Raw genomic sequence first — 20,301 nt, forward strand, 5'->3', positions numbered from 1 at the left:
CACAACGATCTGCCTTCCTCCGTGGACATCAGTGAGTAACTGCACATCTGCTGGTTTCATTCACCTCTACGTGACCAAAGCAGAGTATCTGACTGCTGTAGTTACACAAAAGAGATTTATTCACCATGAGTCGCACTAATAGCTCTTATTCTGGGTGTGTGGCTTGTAAAGCTGGAAGGTTATCTAGCTGTGGTTAACAGCTTTTAGGTTGCACTTTTAAGTTTATAACAACCACAAAACATGATCAAGTTTTGTCAGGACGCCTGTTTTCAAGATTTTAGATTTAGATTTAAGATAAAAAGGTGTGGTCTTTCATGATTTCATTAATCGCTGACCTCCAGTAAAACCTTGACTTCTGTCGTGTTCTATTTTGCCTTCCTGTGGATCATCCAGTGGAGCATTTATCACAGACATACACTTACAGATTTCCACCTAGAAAGACAACAGACATAAAACTAAACTCTGGAAATGTGTGAAAACATTGACCTGTATTGTGTTTCCGTCTTCGGCATCAGACGTCTTATGGGTCAGACAAACCATTAAACAAACAGCAAATGGACAACAAAAAAATGGACAACTCTGTCAGGGGTAAAATGTTCATTTAAACTCTGTTTCATTCACATCCTATAATTTCAGTTAACTTGAAAGCTAACTGCAGTTATTGTATTATATTGACTGGGTAGGGTGTTATGTAAATATACAGTAATAATAATAGTATATAATTCAAGTGTATATATTTATGTACATATGTATATGTACAAGATATATATGTGTGTGTGTATAAGGTATACCTATTTATAGAGGGATGTATGTATAAGATAAATACATAGAGAGATATGATAAATATAGAGAGATATGTATGTATAAGATAAATATATAGAGTTATATTAATATGTATAGTAAATATTGGAATATATGTATGATAAATATATATGAGATAAATGTATGTAAAAGATAGCTATCTAGAGAGATGTAAGTATATGGAGGATAAATATATATGGGATACATGTATGTATAAGATAAATATATAGAGATCTATGTATATGTATAATAAATATAGACATATCTATCATAAATATATAGAAATATATAGATATGTATAAGATATATAAATATATATATATATATATATATATATATATATATATATATAGAGAGAGAGAGAGAGAGAGAGAGAGAGAGAGAGAGAGATGTATGATAAATATATATAAGTATTCATAAGACGTGTATAGCGAGATATATTTGTGTATTTGGACAGTCTGAATGTAGAGAAGTTTGCACATCATCATCAAACCAGAATTCCCTTACCCTTATGAAACTTTCAGGAAATACAGCTTATCTGGTTTCACAGCTCTGTGTTTTCCTGTTTGGACATAACTGAATACCCGCACGTCCGCTGCTTCAGTCTCCGCTACGTGACCGACAGAGAAATAATCAGAGTACTATCGGCGTGACGATTTTGACGTAACCGGCGTGACATCAGAGTGGGCCGGATCTGCACGTTACGGTGTCGGATGTTCACGGCGAATTAATTTGGTCTAAACGGACGGAACAGCCGTTAAAGAGGAGCATCTGACAGGTGAACATAAAGCTGCTGTGTGGGTTTCTGTCCTCTGAGACGCTGGTTCATCTTTAAGGTAAATCTGGAGCTAAATGTCTCCCTTTTTTTTCCTCCTCTGGGAGCGATGAAATGCTGTGTGTGCATTAGTGGTTTATTGAAACATGTCTGACTTGTGAGACTTTTCTAATTCTTCTTCATATGAGGTGAATCCTGGCCTCCTGTGATGTTTCTGTGACTTTCTGTTGGTCTCCTCCAGCTGCTGGTTCTTCTGTTCGGTCTTCGTGAAGATGGATCCGAGTGACGAGCAGCGCAGCGCGTCGAGCAGCAGGTGAACAGCTCCTGACAGCAGAATATCCTCATTTATACATTTATCTGTTGCTGCTACACTCAGTTTATCCACGTACCCCGAGTTACTGCAGCTACTTTCAAGTTAAAGCAAAAGAAGGAAACTGCTGGGTGCGACAGGATTACAGGACATGACCTTTTTCCTGGGCGGATCAGCATTTTTCAAACTAAAAAAATATCCAGTGAAGTACTGAATTGCTGGAGTGATGAATGAAATAAACAAACAAAATTACAAACTTTATATTTATACAGGGAAGGCTTATTATAGGACTGCTTAGTTTAATACACTGTTAAAAATGAAAAAAAAACTGCAGTTATGTTCTATTTTTAACAAAACAAATATTTGACTGTTGTTTCACAGATTAAGAGTATTTAAATCAGAAAAATAACCATTTAAAAATGTGTCATTTTTTATCAGTTAAAATAAAAAAGTAATACAGTTTGTCTAGCAAGTCGGTTACACTATATACTATAATACACAACATAGCGCTATTTTTTTCTGTATGATAGTATTTTATAAATATTTCCGGCTGTTTTAGAGAAACAAAATATGTATATATTTTAGAAATAAATACTCAGATCTATTTTTTAATACATATTTTTCATAAACAAAAAATCAAATATGAATATATTATTTATAATTAAATAAATTATTTTTGTTGCAAATATATGTATTATTTTTAATATGGTAATATGGTCTTACTTAATTTATTTTTACTGTATTTAAATCTGCAAAAAAATGTAGTATTTTACAGATATTGTTCTTTGAGAGAATTTCAAATAAATCTAGTTTTAAAAAATTCAAATATATATATACATATTTTTACAAAGAGATATTTTTATTAACCAATATTCATATATATAAATATATTTTAATAAATGAATATAATTTTGTAGCAGTTATTTTTCATTTTAAGGACAACATTGTAAATAAATCTGTATCTTTAAATATGGTAGTTTGTTCTTACTTTTTACTGTATTTAAATCAGCAACAAATTTAGTTATTGTACAGATAACTCCCAATATTTTAAATAAAAATCATGTATAGTATACTTATATAATCTACGTATATTTTGTTCTTTTAATGTTTGACTGTAAAATCCCATTTTTACTGTAATAAAATCAGTTAAAATATCAATACCTTGCAGATATTTACAGTTTAAAAAAAAAACTATAGATTTTTCTTTTGTGAACTAATTGATAATAATGATTTAAATCACAGAAAAAAATACAAATTCCCATGTTAACTTTTTAAAGTCATATTTTGCTGGTACTTTATTCTTTTACAAGTCAGATAAATTTGAGAAAATTATAATTTTTCACTGACAAGTGCTGTTTGTGAAAGAGGAATTATCATTATTTAATATCTGTTCTTTTTCCTCTTTAAGCCATGTTTTTGTGCATAACCCACACCTGGATGCGATGAAAGATGACATTCTCTACCACTTCAGTCTGGGAACCAAAACCCATGACCTGCCAGCGATGTTCGGCGATGTCAAAGTAATACATTTTATTACACTCATTTGTTGAAAAAATACAACGGCCATAATTGTCTTTATCTTCAGAAAACATTTATGCGTCTTTTTTGTGTGTTTTATTGTAGTTTGTGTGTGTCGGAGGCAGCCCCTGGAGGATGAAATCCTTCATTGAGTACATTGCTGCTGAGCTCGCCATGGAAGACCCCAAATCAGATTATCCAAACATCTGTGCTGGAACAGATCGCTACGCCATGTACAAAGTTGGGCCAGTACTCTCTGTCAGTGTACGTAAGAAGAAAACTCAACATATGATCATTTTATCTCCTAAATTTAGATTTATTTTGGCACAATATGAGGCAAGGTTACGCGCACTTGCTGCTTTCTTGGGAAAAAAATGTGAAAAATGTGTGTGTGCTTGATTTTGCAGCATGGAATGGGCATCCCGTCTATTGCCATAATGCTACATGAGCTGATAAAGCTCCTCCATCATGCACGTTGCACAAATGTTACAATAATACGCATTGGGACGTCAGGTGGAATAGGTAAGCTTGTTTCTTGTTACCTTAAGTGGCATAAAAAAAGGCTATGAACACTTAGGAATTACCTGGTTTCCAGCATTAATTGATAAAATAATAAAACTGGATCTGATTTTAATCAAAATTGCAAGTATAAATGAGTAAAATATGCTTAAACGAATAGCACAAAAGGCTCGCGTTGGTATGCAGTGTCCAGCATGTGCTTTTCTTTACAAATATACACTATCGTTCAAAAATTTGGGATCGGCCGGCAAATTTCATGTTTACCATGAAAACTCACACTTTTATTCATCTGCTAACATAATTGCACAAGAGTTTTCTAGTCATCAGTTAGCCTTTCAACATCATTAGCTAACACAATGTAGCATTAGAACACAGGAGTGATGGTTGCTGGAAATGTTCCTCTGTACCCCTATGGAGATATTCCATTAAAAATCAGCCGTTTCCAGATATAATAGTCATTTAGCACATTAACAATGTTTAGATTGTATTTCTGGTTAATTTAATGTTGTCTTCATTGAAAAAACGGCCTTTCTTTAAAAAATAAGGACGTTTCTGTGTGACCACACACTTTTGAACAGTCGTGTATGTATCAGCTTTCCTCTTGGAAAGCTGTGAAATACAGCTTTTGCTTCCTGTGGCTTTTCCTTATTTTGTTCAGATAGTTTGCAAACCACAATTCACAAATCTTATTTAATTTCCACATATGCACACTATATTTATCTAACCATTAACATGGATCTCTTCAAGTCCTGAGAATTTTCATCAATTTCTGCAGATGTTCTTTGTTTTTAATCAGTCCTTTAAAAAGAAGTTCCAAAATTCCTAACATCTTCTGCAACATGAGTAAGAGCGTGGAAGGTAAGATGGGGCCATAAAATTGAATTGATGTTTTACAAAATTCATCAGTAGTTCTTCAGAGCAGACAGCGTTGGATCACACCTCCTGATTCACAGCTGTTTATTGTGGAAACAGGATGTTGTTTCAACATCACCTGAGTCATCAGACTCTGGTGAAGAGGCTGACTTTTGTCAGTGTTGTGTAGTTTAAGTCCAGAGCTGACAGACAAAGCAGAATGAATCAGTCAGTTTCAGACTAACAGGTGAGATTAATGAAGGACTAAGTATTAATACTGTAGGGACTGATGAGGGAAGTGGATTCAGGTGAGCTTAAGATCTGGTGATGGATCAGGTTGGAGTGTCTGGCCTGAAATGACATGAGATTTAGTGAAAGTAGCAACCAACACAGACTGAATATTCCAAAATTGTGAAACTTTAAGACAAGTTGAAGGACCTATTTACTTTTTCCTGCCACTGTAACTTAATAATCTAAATATATACACGTTGTAATATCAAACTGAAAACACTGCTAACACTTTACAGATGACACTTTTTCTGTGTTTTGGTTACTGAAATTTTTAAAATTTAGATCACTGGACTTCATTTGAACTCCTTGTTGGCACAGCTTGTCACACAAAGGATGACAACAGACATCTTTGTTTTGTCCTCAAACACACCTTTTCTTTGTTTACCATGAGAGAGAATTCAAGGTGTTTACTACAAATAGTTACTGATTGTATCTCACATTTATCTGATTGACAAAAATTGAATTGGATGATGCCTTTTAAATCAAGCTGCACTTTCAGTCTCGGCATTGGCTCATCTCATTTTCACCTTTCAGGACTGGAGCCCGGCACTGTGGTCGTTACAAAGCAGTCTGTGGACGCCACCTTTCTGCCCAAGTTTGAGCAGGTGATCCTGGGGAAGACTGTGGTTCGTAACACCGACCTGGACCTAAGTTTGGCCGAGGACCTGCTGCAGTGCAGCAAAGAGCTGAACCAGTTTGAGACCGTGATCGGAAACACCATGTGCACTCTGGACTTCTATGAAGGTATGAGCTCTGAGGGGGCACTATGAAGAGAGATTCATGAGTTAGAGATGCATCTTGAGTTTGCAATGTCACAAAGAGGACTGCTGTTTAACCTGCTAGGTTACCATGGTAACTGATGCTGCACAGCTAACCTGGTTCTGAACGGAGTTTGGGGTTTAAGTCAGCTGTAAGAAGTTCTTTTTTGTTACCATATTAGTTTCTATGCTAAGCAAATCTATTTGCAAATCTATTGAGCCTTATGTTTGTGTTATCACTGAACAAGGCTGTGCAGTTGCAGTGGCGCAAACTGCATGCATTGTGTTGTCACGGAAACCTTTATGTATTCAGCTGAGGGTACAGGAAAGGTAGAATGTATTTTCATATTTTATTTATTCATTTATTTCATAGGGGCAGTGCACGTTAATGAGCATCTATTTAGACAGCAATAGACGTAAATATGCCGGATTATAGCAGGAATGCTAATTTGCATCCACAGTCTTTATGATATGCAGCTGTTATCCCGCATTTTACTATATCACTGGTCTTGGTTTGTTTCCCGCTCTGTTTCTTTACTCCTGTTTCTGCAGCTAATAGATAACAGATTCTAAAGCTGATTATTAGTATTAATCACCAAATAACGTTTGCTATAAGCAGCTGCAAAACATTATCAATTTACTACCAGTATTCCTCTCTTGCATCATTTACAGTAGCATCACTTTTTATGCAGTATTTTTTAATATTTCAAAAAGCTCTCCATTATAACAATCTATTCCTTTTGGCTTAAGTAGGCGTCATGCATTTGGTTCATTTTGCGTGAAAAAAGAGTCACATGATGCTTCAAATGCCTACTTTTTTGGAGTGAAGAAAACCTGAATATCAAGGAAACTCCATATTCACTGTAATGATACCCATCATTTATGATTGCAGTTTTAGGTTTGGTTTAGCCAGCTAACACAAACAAAGCCTGGCTATTTTAAACTTGCATTGGTCAGTATATTGTTTGCAGACATCTCCAGTCTTTTGCCTTCTTTCTGTATTTTCTATCTGATCAAACGTGCAGGCCAAGCCCGTTTGGATGGTGCTTTCTGCGCCTACACCGAGAAGGATAAGCAGGACTACCTCAGCAGAGCCAGAGAAGCAGGAGTCTGCAACATTGAGATGGAATCCTCAGTTTTTGCCGCCATGTGCAAACTGAGTGGTCTGAGAGGTAAGAAAATATAAAAATGTCATCAAAACAGAATCTTGGCTGGACACCTCAGTGAAACTTAAACTTATATTTTTCATTGTGTAAAGCGGCCGTGGTTTGTGTAACGCTACTGGACCGCCTGAAGGGGGATCAGCTGAGCAGCTCCCATGAAGTTCTCCACAATTACCAGATGCGTCCTCAGGTTCTTGTCGGCAGCTACATTAAAAAGCAGCTGAAGGCAAAGATGCAGCGCAGCTAAGTGCAAACTTCTATGCAAGAACACATCGTACACGGAAAACACGGTGCACCGCAGCAGCTTTAAACTACCTTTTTTATTTCATCTCCACAGCTCACAGGTAGCTTTTAAGAGTCACACCAATCAGTTTAAATTCTACTTTCTATTTATGCTTTGATTTAGTTGATTGACTTCACCTTTATAATTAACCAACATGCACTGCTTCACTTTTGTTTCTTTTTATATTTAACTTAAATAGTTTGTAACTGAGAATTGAATGTAATGTAGCCACCCATAGTGACCAAATGTGTCTTATTTAAGGAACTTTCTGTTTTTTTTGATGTGTAAAATTTCTGATCCATTAAACTCCACTTGTTTTAGTAAATCTGAGCTGACAATGGTGCTGTAAGAGAACTGTTATTAGTGAAATACTCCTTGTTTCACCAGAGCAAACATAGCGACACTGATATTTATGCGTTTGTCTCTTGTAGATGCCATCAAAACGTGTTTTTTCTATTCAGAATGTCTATTATGCTGTTCTTTTAAGAGTTTGCTTGTGTATTTTTTTCTTCATTCAGAACCTAAAAACTGAAACAAAATGACTCATTTTGAAAACAAACTCCACTCCACTAAAAATAAAATGTTTCAGTAAAGCCGCATGCAGTCGTTTTTGTTTTGTGTTCTGGCTAATTAGTTGTAAATATATACAGTTATAATAATTACCTCTGCCAAGGAGGTTATGCAGTCGGGTCCGTTTATTTATTTGTCTGTCTGTGTGCGTGTCTGTGGACAGGATTTCTCGGAAACTACTTGTCGGATTTTCATGAGATTTTCACCAGTGGTGGATCTTGGCCCAGGGAAGACTCCATTCAAATTTTGTGTTGATCCGGGTAAGGATCTGGATTCTGGATCCGGATTTATATTTTCCAACTTCGTATCATCTTCCCTTGGCGGAGGTCAGAAATCTCGGATTGCTCTTGTTCTCAATGCAAAAGACACTATGAATTTAAATGTGTGCTGCAGGAGTGATGTTTGTCGCAATATGATCGAATGAGCTGATGAATGAATATTCTTACTGCAGCATTCGGATTTTAGGTGGGAACTTACCTGAGCAAGTATCTTCCTACAAGTAGGAGTGTCTGGATGGATGATAAGCTCTGTTTAAGGTTATTATTGAGCAGCTATAGTGAAAAATGTGATGATTGGGGTGTTTTTTATTACTGAAATAGGTCTTGACTTGATTTAACCTGTTAGAAAATGCTTGTATATTTACGTATTTTAGATTATAAGGACATTATTCATGTGCATGCTGCTGTTTCGACTCTGTGTCATTGCTCTCTACATTTTGTATCCAACTCATTGTGTACTGTATGGTCTGCTTTAAGCCTGAGAAGAGGGCTATATTGCGTCTCATTTTTCCATCTCTTACCAGCAAATGTTATGATTCTTGCTCATTTTAATGGCTCCTCTGTACTATTTGTTGTAAACATGCTCAAACAGCTTTCTCATTTCTGCACCCTGGTCATTGAAAAACCTTCAGAACACACTAAGGGGAATATATTTACAAATTTGTTTGCGTTACCACTGCACAAACCCGTGCAGTTACATTCATGTACTCAGCTGGTTGTACAGAAAATGCATTAACATTTTTATTCATCATTGGTCCTGATTTGTTGCGTGCTCCCTTTTACACTCCTGTTATTGCAGCTAATAGAAAACAGATTTGGAAGCTGATAATCACAGAATCACATTAGATATAAGATACAAAACCTTTTCATTTCTGTGCCATGGTCGTTGAATAACCTTCAGAACACACTTAGGATTTCGCCTCATTGGAAGAACTCAAAGCTCTAAACAGAAGATGTGTATTTGTGGAGTGCGGCTGTTATTCTAAGCTTGATTTTATTTTGTGTATCTTCATCCCTTTGATGTCCTAACTTTTGTCCCATGTCTGTTTTTATCACGCTCAATTTTATGATCTTTTTTCTAGCATTATAATGTTGTGCCTTTGTGGCCTGGCCTCCATTGAAAAAGATATTTTAATCCCAATGTTAAATAAAAAAGACGAATCTGTGTGAATCATCTTCTATCATCAATTTAGGTGATAAATTACAAAGAACAAAATAACTTCTTCACCTTGTATCACCTTGTGAGTCTCTTAAACAGTTTATACACACATTTTAGTGAGAACAAAAGAGTATTGATTGAATTTCCAACAAAGATCTGTTTAGATTTTTGGACTTCCTTTGTTAGAGTCATAACAGCGCTCCACTCTTTTTGCTCTTTGTAGGCCAAAACTGGAGACAGATGACGCATTTCAAAGTTAAAATTGAACTGAACAGTCTGACTAACAGTAAGCGTCATTTCTAACCTTTTTTTGTTCAGTGGGTGTAAAGCACACAGGCCTACACACCTCTGTAGGGAGGACAGTATTCTTAAGTCTGCTTTATTATATAGAAACTGCAAGATGTGACTCTTGATATTTTCTTGAATTACTTAAAATGTTTAAGCCTGTATTCATACTAAGCAACGTGAATGTGATTTATTAGTTATTTTGATTCATTTTAGCTGCCTTGCACCTGTATTTGACGTAAGCACGTTCCCAGTATTGACTTTTGACAACTTGTAGTCCTATTGATCAACTTGTATTGTGATAGTGCATGTATTTTTCAGTAAAGATGCAGTATTTAGAATATTTGTCGTCCCTCCCTCCTCAAAGATTCTCTTGTTTAGCTAATTTACTTGAGAAGGAAAAAAATCCACAGGACTCCTGTGTAAAAAGGCCAAAATTAAGTATTTTAAAGCACAATTTTGCCATATCTTCTTATAGGTGTATCCAAAATTACGTTCTCCTAATTAGAAATAGCAACAAAAAAAGTACATTTTCTACATAATCACCTCAATGAACCACTGACTACAACAGAGATTTCCTCTGTTACTCTTAATAGAACATCCTGACATCAATATTAAGCTGGCATTTAACAAATTACTACTACACATATTTATCCTAATTTCCATTATCCCTTCACCAAAACACAGGCTGTACTTATTTATGGAGCTAAATCTCGTATAAACGTATCTTGGCTCCCATATCTACCATAAATTGGTGCATAAAAATTAATCATAATGCAGAAAATTAAGTGTTCGATGGTGAGAAAATCAAACCTCCGCCAATGCTTTGACCTGTGCTGTGGGATTTATTACGCTACAGCCCACAGTGCATGCTGCTGAAAACCGCTTTTGCGCGTCAGAGGACAGAGGAGGGTCTCCTTGCGCGTTCCCGTGCGTGCGCACCTCCTGCTATCCGATCCAACCCCCGTCTATTCGCTGACTCAGTGCCTTAAGCAGCATCACCGTTCACCAGGACAGAGCTACAGCATCCTCTGTGGAGAAATACATCAGCCATGGCCAAAACAGCGACCGGTAAGCACGATTTTGACTGATTCTGTTTAAAAAAGACGGATGGATGGATGGATGGATGGATGGATGGATGGAGACAGGTGCATCCTTTCTGTGAGGTGTCGGCCTACCAGCTGGTGGTCTCCCTCCAGTAAAGATACTCTTCATAAATGCTCTTATTTGAAAGATGAATACTGAATTAAATCATCTTTTGCGTCTTTTCCACCGATTTGGGGCCTTTTGTGTGCGCACATGAGCAGCAATATGCGCCTCCACGCCGCGCATCCTCCTCTCCTCTAATGTCTCCTTTATTGTCCTCTTCTGTGCAAATCATTTTATGCTTTTTTTTAATCTCATATTGTGTAACATCGTGTGATGAGTGGGTGTGGATCGGCCCCGTTATTTACAGCGCTGCACCCACGGCTCATGCTACAGCGGCCCCAGCATGCAGCATAATGCAGACGGACCCCACCCAAGATGCTGGGCTGCTGATTATTTAGCCGACAGCAGAGCTCAGAGGGCTTCATCTGCTTCCACTCAAGCATCGCTTTGCTCTAAATACACCTGTGCAGGCTTATTTTTCTATTTATCTTTAACTCCTGGTTGATGCATCCATTCATTTCTATGGGATTGATCATTTTATTATTCCCTCATGCTTCACATTGGCATGGATGCATCAGCAGCTGTGACTGGTGTATTGTGTAAAAAAATATATGCTTTTATTCCATCAAGTCACCTTTTACTCCCCAGCAGTCTCATATTAAGATATTAAAACTATTGCATTAATTTCTCCCGCCCCTCTGGTTGTGAGTTATTGTTGCAGGTCAGACATTTAGCATATTTGTTTACATAGTGTTGCTCTGCTTTTGGATGCATATCTGAAACGTTGCCCTAAAATGAGCGGTGCATTTATTAAAATACAACACGGTGCACCGGTTGGCTTCATTGTAATGGTGGCGGTGGTGTTGTGGTGGGGCAGACAGGTGTATGGTGGGGTGGGAGGCAGGCCAGCCCTGCAGCAAGAGGCCGCCTCACACAGTGGCCTTTGCAGCAGAAGGCTGAGCAGCACTCACAATCTGGAATCGACTCCAAGGAGGCAGGTGGACACGAGTGTGGAGTGGGAAAAAAAAAAATCCTAGATGAGATTAAAAATAGCCCCGGGAGTTGGTGAAAACTAATTTTAAACAAAGTCGAGGTGATTAATCAGCTGTATTTGACACCATAATATCCTCGGCATAGCAGTAATACATGGAAAGGTGCTTCTTATTATTGTTTCCATGATACAGGGTGACACACAGGGCCTTTTAAACACCCATTAAAGTCACAGTAATACATTCTATAGACAATATGCAATTTCAGGTGTAATATTGCGTTATTGTGCAGCATTTTTTTCAGTGTATTGTACTTATTACTTATTCATGCCTTGTACCTTTTTTTATGAGACTTCCATTCTGTCTTTCTTTGTACTCTTATTATAGTTTCATCTGTATCTAGCTGCTGTAACATGTACATTTCCCTGTGAGGGATCAATAAAGTTTATCTTATCTCTATTCTATTAGACTCTGCTTTAAGCGTGCACTTCTTATTCACTTCATATTTGCTGTTTATTCTCATGTTTCTGTATTTTTTTCAGAGCAAAATCAGGCAATAAAGCTTATATATCTTAATGCATGTTTGTTCACTCCTACAGAAAACATTCATCCAATTAATTATTAAGCATCGCAGCACTTATGTACATTTAAGACCTTCAACAGATCATTAATGCAATGGTCATACCGATGCTAACTGGCTCTTGAGTAATTCCGTCCTTCCTAACTTGTAATATCTTCATTTGGAAATGTTTCAAATGCATTTGAGACAACATGGTGGGGAGGTGAGGGAGTTTAGTGCTGTGTCATTGTTTTCATGAGTAACAAAGGAAGACTCACCTGAATGATGTGTGTTTTTTTGTTTGTTCCGACAGCATACAAAGAGAAGATGAAGGAGTTGTCTGTCCTCTCCCTCATCTGCTCCTGCTTCTACCCAGAGTCGCGCAACAAGCTCGTGTGCGAGTTCGAAGGTAACGGATTTGCTCAAACATTGATTTTCCTTCTGTTTAAACAAATTTCCCCCCTCGATGGATGGTTTTCTCCAGCTAAATCCCCTGAATACACACATTAGCAATGCTGATACATTATTGGACATTGATTTCCAGACATGGAGGTGAAGGCTATAGACAAGCGGGCCTCAGGACAGGCCTTCGAGGTGATTCTCAAGCCGCTGTCTCCGGTGTCCGATGTTGCCCACAACCTGCCCTCGCCTCCGAAGAGGGACATCTCCTTGGAGGACATCGAGAAGAAACTGGAGGCCGCTGAAGACCGGAGGAAGGTGGGTGTGTTGCCTTGAGGTCTTGATGTTAAATGATTCCAAATCTGATGTGTATTTTGCTTGTGTTTTCAGTACCAAGAGGCCCAGGTGCTGAGGGCTTTGGCGGAGAAGCGCGAGCACGAGCGGGACGTGTTGCTAAAGGCCATGGAGGAGAACAGCAACTTCAGCAAGATGGCCGAGGAGAAGCTGCAGCTGAAGATGGAGCAGATCAAGGAGAACCGCGAGGCCTATCTGGCAGCTTTGCTCGAGCGTCTGCAGGAGAAGGTGAGGAGAATCTCAGGCTTCAGATGTGCGAGCGAAAGCGCAAATTTCCGCATGTCCTGACGAATAACCGTCCTAACTGTGTTGCCGTTTCCAGGAGAGACATGCAGCCGAGGTGCGCAGGAACAAAGAGCTGAGGGAAGAGCTGACAGCATGAGCCTCACATGAGTCCATCCGAGTCCCTCCATCTCCCCCCTTCCTCCTTGCCCTGCCCTCACCCTCTCCGTAACAGACACTCAACCCCGGGAGGCCGAGAGGTTCGAGGACCTCACCAACCACCACCAACACACCACGACACACCATTACCACCACCACTACTATCAGTATTATCAGTGGATACAAACACTCATCTTGAGAATTGAATGGGTTTGTTGATTTTAGAGAAAAATGCAAGAGTATGGCTTTTATTTTGTAAATACTTTTTTCTATCTGTCTATCATTTATCTATCTATCTATCTATCTATCTATCTATCTATCTATCTATCTATCTATCTATCTATCTATCTATGATAGTAAGTGGAGTACATGTGCATCTATGGTGCTGTACTCCACCGTACAATTTCAAACATTCTGTTTGTCATTGATTTAACGTTTCAGTTCTTGAAATTTGACTCGACAACCATTTTCTTTGTGAAAGCCGTCGGTGTTGTGAGCTGGCTGTAGACGCACGTTTGCAGTGTTTCCTGATGATGTCATGATGATGATGATGTTTCCGTGTTTCTTTTTGTGAAAAAGGGCGACGGTCGGTGTACGTAGACTGCAGGCTCCTCGAGATATCTCGTATCTGTATCCTACTCTCACGCACACACACACACACACACACACACACACCTACTCATCCCCCTGAACACGCACGCTTGGAAACAACAATAGGCCACAGATTCTGTAAAGCGTCCACCTCTTCTTCAAACGAGCTCGATAACAACGAACTTGATAGGTGCTTTATTGTTATTTACGAATGTCTTTGCCCAATGGGAGCAACTGTTTCTACACTTGCAGATTTCCACCTGACCCCGACGGCGCCCAATTTTTCAACCAAGCCAAACCGATAGCTCTGTTAAGAACACAGTATTTGGGGACGAATCTTATAAATTTAATGAATGTTATGACGCCATACTGGTATCATGCATAGTGTCTTGGACAGTGGAATGTGCCCCCATCTTGATATTGATAGTGTGAACATAACGTATGTCTGTGCGGGTGTGTGTGAATGCAGATTTACCTTGAGGCATCATGAGCATCTGGGATTAGATAGAGAGTGGATGCGGGATGCTTTGACATTCAGCACACAGAACTAGTCTCTTTTTATTCTACAGTACCACTGATATCTGCCTGCATCCTCTGCTGCTTGTGTTTCTTCCTTCATATATTTCTCTGTGAAAGCTTTGCTGAATAAAGGTTTGGGGTTCTGTGAACATGGCATGCACCATCTAATACTTTTTTGTTCTGTGCAAAAAGAAGAGAGAAGGGAAAATGTAAACTGCCAAAATAAAAGAACCGGTTATCTACACATCCTGAGAATCGCAGTCTTGGCACAGCTCATTTTTTCTGTTTTGTTATAGTGAATATTCTGTTAAGTGTGATGTTTCTCCAGCAGGTGGCAGCGTCAGATTTATTTTGGATAAAGCCATGGAGCTGGAGGACAAACCCCCTCCTTCCCAAAAATAGGGCAAAAGTTCACAATATGCAAATTCACATGAAATATGACAACAAAAACACTCGGTGTGCATCTTAATTTGGCTTTAAACTAACTGAACCTGGGATTATTCTTAATAATGAGGCTTAAACAACAAATCACGGACAGCAGGAACGTGTGGTTGCTGCACGTTTGGATAAAATCCGAACAATAAAACCCCAAAAACCTCAAAGATCAGATCAGGAACAGCACCTGGGAGCAGAGCGGTGATTTACTGCCGCAGATGTCTGCGTGTTTTTGTTGCTTTTTAACCACTTTGCAGCAATGCCTTCATCCTGTTCACACTATTGTCTCCGTTTCAGGCCAACCCGAGCTGGTGAGGTCAGGGCAACATTGTAAAGGATTTCCTCTGGCTCTTAATGATTTCCTGGGTATTCAGAAGGGCAACAATGCTCTCAGATTTGGTTACTTACCTGGCACACACTGAAGGAACTGCCTTTCAGTCAATAACCAGGACCTTATTAGCTCATGATTAACTTCTTTGGGGATTGTAACAAAATTGCACCTGCAGATTATACGCACTATGGGAAGATTTGGTCTTTATCACTTTGAGGGGAAAAACCAACATTCTAAAGAACTGAAGGGGCAAATGCAACAAGAAAAAAAGAACATTGAACACATTTATAGCCACGTTTTATACATTTAAACTTGATTTATTGGTACAAAAATATTACAAATAGATACAAGAATGCAAGTTTCCAATTCTCAAGTAGTTAGTTTTTCCAACAGTGGTGCACAAAATATGCATATTTATTTCCACGTAGTTCTGATATCACTAACAATGCAGACCAAATCTTTCATTATGTGGTCTATAAAGTCTATGTAAATCTATTTATGGCCCATTCATCATATCATTATATCAGTCCTCAACCTGGAGGCAGTGCATGCTAGGCTAAATTAGTTTTCAGTTTCAACAAATAACATTAAATCATTTAGAATTCTTTTTAAAAGTAAATGACACGCTAAGAGGAAACGATGTGCCACTTGTTCCTTTTTCAAATGAAGACAGTTTGCTTTTGTTCCCCCGTGTTTCACTGCTGGTCTGTCTGTGATGGTGGGCACAGCTCAGCTGTTGCCTTCAGTCCAGTGCTTAGCTTCAGAAGGCCCCGATCTCCATGCCCCAGGGCCTGTAAGGCTTCGACAGGGTGGAGGAGGGACTCACTGTGCTGACGGCGGTCGGGGAGACGAGGGGGAAGGCACCGAAGGAGAGGGGGAAGGCCGACAGCGAGGAGAGGGATGAGACGAGTGGCGGCGAGAGCTTGGATGTTGGCACATGCAGAGTGAGGGGCAGCGAGCCATTGGGATGCACCCTGAGGGACTCTGTGGGGGGGATGGCAGCGAGTCTGGACGTCCCAGACGCCTCAGTGGAGGAGGAGGAGGAGGAGGAGGAGGAAGAGGAGGAGGAGGATGAGGGTGGGCTGCTGTTGCTTCTGGATGCAGGTGTCCTGCCCTGGGGGTGTTGTAGGAGCAGGGGATGGGGGAGGTGGGCAGGGGCAGGGGCAGTCCCATAGGCAGAGCCCCAGGCTAAGTGCTCCAGTCCGGAGTGCACCTCCCTCTGAGAGGCGTAGTTGCTGAGGTGGGACACCAGGCGGACTCGGAGGGAGTCGGTGGTGTCTCGGCCCTCGATGATGCTCAGGTATCGGGCTGTCTCTGCCAGACACTCCCTGAAGCCCAGACTGCGGTAATCCTTGGCTAGAGCATGAGCCTCGAAGTAACCTGTCAGGAAAATAAGAGGTTATTTAAACCACATCTTCTAACATGAAGTTATTTATTTATCCTTTAAAGCCAAAGAAAAGCTCAGTTACCTTTCCCACCAGAAGCATGAAGCATCTTCAGATGGTCCACTGTCATTTGCAAGATTTCTGCTTTTTCCAGCTTAGCTGATCCCTGAGAACACACAGAAATAAATTTATGAAGAGTCCATCATGAGAAAAAAATGTGTCTGTCTATTACACAAAGTGAAGAACAACTTACCTGTTTTTCAAAAGCACTTGGCACCAGTCTCCTCAGCTCTGACAGGCTGTTATTGATCCTGTCACGTCTCCTTTTCTCAATAATCTGTTTTTTAAAAATGCACAAATACATAAATATATGCAGAAAGAATAATGGTACCTATTAAACCAGCAGTATGCAGTAGTTTACATACCCCTCTGCGCCTTTTTCTGGCTTGGACTTGTGTAGTTGTGGAGGGTGACATGGATCCGTGAGAGTCAAGTTGACTGAAAAGTAACATTTGGATAACACAAAATCAAACACACCATAAGTTAATTTGCAAATACGCGCCTAATAATTAAATTACGAACGACATAAATCCATTAGAATAAATAATACTGCATTTAAACATATCTTATAATGGCCATAAAGACAATAATATACAGTTAACGTACCCATTTTCGTCGCCACTGTCCTTCTCCACCTCCACATTGTCGTCCAGGTCGCTGTCTGATGAGCTGTAGTTGTGGCTTCGCTTCATTTTTGCTTCCAAGCGGTTAAAACGCTCCTTTACGCGCAAAGCTCCAGCGGTGCACTGACTACTGAGGCTCCGAGCAACAGTTTAAACGTCAGATCTGCTGCTGCTGCTGGGGTTATTTTCACACCGCCGAGAGCAGAGGGAAGGGGGGCGGTGCTTGACGAGATCTGAACCAATTAAAATGGGTCTGACATGTGAGTGACGCTTTAAAAAAATATCAATGAACGAGTCTGAATGCATCAAAGAGGAATTCTCCAATGAAAGTAAATGGAGACTAATATTGGAAATGAATTAATTTGATATATTTTTGAAGTTTTGCCATGTTGTTTATTATTTTCAGACTTTTTACTTTTGGGTTCAATATATATTTACATGTTTCATTATCAGTTGCAGTTTTGGTTCCATTTTTCCAGAAACAAAGGTGTTCCTTAGGCTGTAGTCCAGTCCTAAGGGTTTCACACTGCTCAACCTCCTTCTGAAACTTTACTGCAGGATGCTGGAAAGATGCTTTGAATATTTGTCGAATCTCATTCATGGATTCAGGATGAACAGAACAGATTCCAATGGACCAGCTCTGTAGCTTTGCAGAGTTACTGAAGGGGTCATGGACCAAGCTTTTCTAATGCGTTTCATGGAGAAGAAGAAATATAACCTTGTTCCCCAATTATAGGGAGTGATTGCTACAAAAACAAAAAGTGTGTTGTGGTTCTTGTCAAAAAGTCAAACACGTTTCTGGTTGTCCCTTATTTCCAATCCTGGTTTCATGGATGAGATCTGAAGTTGAGGTTTGCGGACCTCAGAGTCACTTTTCTACCTTTTGCAGATGATGTTGTTCTAACTGACTTCATCAGACCGTGACTTTTGATGCACATTTCGGCCGCCCAGTGTGAAGCAACCAGGATTAGAGTCGGTCCCTCCAAGTCTGAGGTTGTGGTTCTTTGTTGGAAACTGTTGGATTGGTCTTATCTTAAGATCTTGTTTGCAACAGATTCGTCCAGCGTCAGCAGTAATAAGGACATTGTTTCAGGCCGCCACAGTGAAGAGGGAGTAAGATAGCAAAGCCCTCGATTTTTACAGTCTATCTACGTTCCGACCCTCAACTATGTTCATGAGCTCTGGATAGTAACCGAAAGAATCAGACACAAGCAGCCAAACTGAGCTTCTTCCATAGGGTGGCTAACTTTAGCTTCAGAGCTCTGGTGAGGAACTCGGACATCGAGACGGCGCTCGATTAGAGTCACTGCTCCTTACCGTTGAGAGAAGCCAGTTTAGGTTGTTCGAACATCTGATTAGGATGCTTCCTTTGGAGGTTTTCTCGTCCCATCCAACCGGGATGAAGCTGCAAGATAGACCCAGAACTCACTTTGCAGGATTACATATCTCATTTTGACTGGGAGCGTCTTGAAATCTCTCAAGAAGAATTGGAAAAAGCTGGAAAAATGGAGGTCTGGAATACTCCATGCCACCATGACTTGCTATGGGTAAGAGGAAGAAAATAGATGGATAGAAATGGATGCAGCATTTTAACTTCTATTTATATTTATACTTGCACCCCACTTCACTGAGAATAATTTGGTTTCTACCCACCAATGTTTTTGGTGGCACAAATGTGAGATACGCAACAGTGGTGGAATAACAGGTTTGGCTGGAGTGTATAGAATATTCCAAGAGAAACTGTTTTCTGCTTTATCATCCACAGCCCACAGAGTTTGTAGAATGGTCCAACCAAGAAATTAGGGTCACATATTTAAACCGTGGCATTTTAAATTGAGATCTCTGAGGGTTTTCTGTGTTCGACAACTCAGACTGACCGGTGGACTCCTGGCTGCAGGTCCACAGCTCCCCCGCTGAGAATCCAGTTCACCAGCAGCAGGCGTCATTACAGCAGGAGCCCTCTTCTTCTTCTTCTTCTTCTTCTTTGGTGTCGTGGAGGATGCACGGTCCATTAGCAGAGTGTGTTGTTCATTGTCCACTGTCAGCTGTGGGCTTCCACAGCCGTTGCCATGCGCTCCTAGGAAACTCCCCCCCCCCCCCCCCCCCCCCCCACCTCCTCCACCGTCACTGCAAACAGGTCAACTGACTGGCGCGGGGGCAGACCTTCCCAGGGAATCATTCAACCGCTGTGAGTGAAAATAGTTCCCCCTCTCATGTGATGTGCAGTGGGAACCAGAAACAGAAATGTTTTCAGAAGCTCGAGCTACATTCGGCTACAGAAACTAAAAAATATACAAAGCTGCTTTAGGTGCAAGCGGAGCAGGGGTGGTCTGCAGAAGGTGTGATGATTGTGACCCCACTAATGCAGCTGGGTCAGAGAGCAAACTATAAAACACAGGAGCTTTCGGTGTTTACGCTCCTTATGTAACTGATTCCTTCTGGCTGTTTTTCTAGTGTATTATGGACTTGGGCGTAGAAGTAGTTTGAACATTGGTGGGACGCATCTAGGAGGATGTTTGGGGGTCCTATCCAGGAGATTCTGTGTCAAACATTGAATTTCTTGCATTTATGTGAAAACATGCAAAAATAACTCAAAATAAAATGGGATATAATGAAATTAGGCTCTCAAATGTGTTGCAAATATTGAAGATATATTTTATGTTCCCTTCAAAAATCTATTTTTAGGAATATGTATTTATGTGTATCTACAGATACAAATACAAGGCAAAAGAGGGACGTGAGTGATGAAAAAACACATTTTTACAGTTTGTATCATGCTCAGATTTGTTAAATAGGTTAATAAGTTAATGTTTTGTTGCAAAGGTGATACTAATAACACTAGGGATCGATTGTAACATTAATACATTTACTCGAGTACTACTTTAGTGCAATTTCTGGATAAATTGGTAAATTTTTACTCTAAACCATCTTTATCTGGCATAATTTATGGTAGAATATATTATA

At 39.6% G+C, this 20,301-nt stretch overlaps 3 protein-coding genes across 3 annotated transcripts; 2 read left to right on the forward strand and 1 right to left on the reverse strand.

Moving 5' to 3' along the window:
* The first annotated feature begins 1,253 nt into the window (after positions 1-1,253).
* On the forward strand, positions 1,254-7,869 carry upp1 (uridine phosphorylase 1). Its single transcript, XM_022208348.2, has 8 exons — positions 1,254-1,637; positions 1,818-1,889; positions 3,295-3,406; positions 3,510-3,668; positions 3,812-3,926; positions 5,601-5,810; positions 6,850-6,996; positions 7,083-7,869. The coding sequence occupies exons 2-8, from the start codon at positions 1,849-1,851 to the stop codon at positions 7,232-7,234; spliced, it is 936 nt and encodes a 311-aa protein (XP_022064040.1). The 5' UTR covers positions 1,254-1,637; positions 1,818-1,848; the 3' UTR covers positions 7,235-7,869.
* A 2,605-nt stretch (positions 7,870-10,474) lies between these two features.
* stmn2a (stathmin 2a) lies at positions 10,475-14,758 on the forward strand. Its single transcript, XM_022208351.2, has 5 exons — positions 10,475-10,633; positions 12,573-12,668; positions 12,804-12,976; positions 13,049-13,240; positions 13,335-14,758. The coding sequence occupies exons 1-5, from the start codon at positions 10,615-10,617 to the stop codon at positions 13,392-13,394; spliced, it is 540 nt and encodes a 179-aa protein (XP_022064043.1). The 5' UTR covers positions 10,475-10,614; the 3' UTR covers positions 13,395-14,758.
* An 803-nt stretch (positions 14,759-15,561) lies between these two features.
* Positions 15,562-17,521, reverse strand: LOC110960913 (hairy/enhancer-of-split related with YRPW motif protein 1-like). Its single transcript, XM_022208323.2, has 5 exons — positions 17,321-17,521; positions 17,080-17,152; positions 16,908-16,991; positions 16,739-16,820; positions 15,562-16,649 (listed from the first exon to the last, which is right to left on the reverse strand). The coding sequence occupies exons 1-5, from the start codon at positions 17,404-17,406 to the stop codon at positions 16,030-16,032; spliced, it is 945 nt and encodes a 314-aa protein (XP_022064015.1). The 5' UTR covers positions 17,407-17,521; the 3' UTR covers positions 15,562-16,029.
* Positions 17,522-20,301: the final 2,780 nt, after the last annotated feature.

Source organism: Acanthochromis polyacanthus, chromosome 12, assembly GCF_021347895.1.
Source record: "Acanthochromis polyacanthus isolate Apoly-LR-REF ecotype Palm Island chromosome 12, KAUST_Apoly_ChrSc, whole genome shotgun sequence".
Taxonomy (NCBI): Eukaryota; Metazoa; Chordata; class Actinopteri; family Pomacentridae; genus Acanthochromis; species Acanthochromis polyacanthus.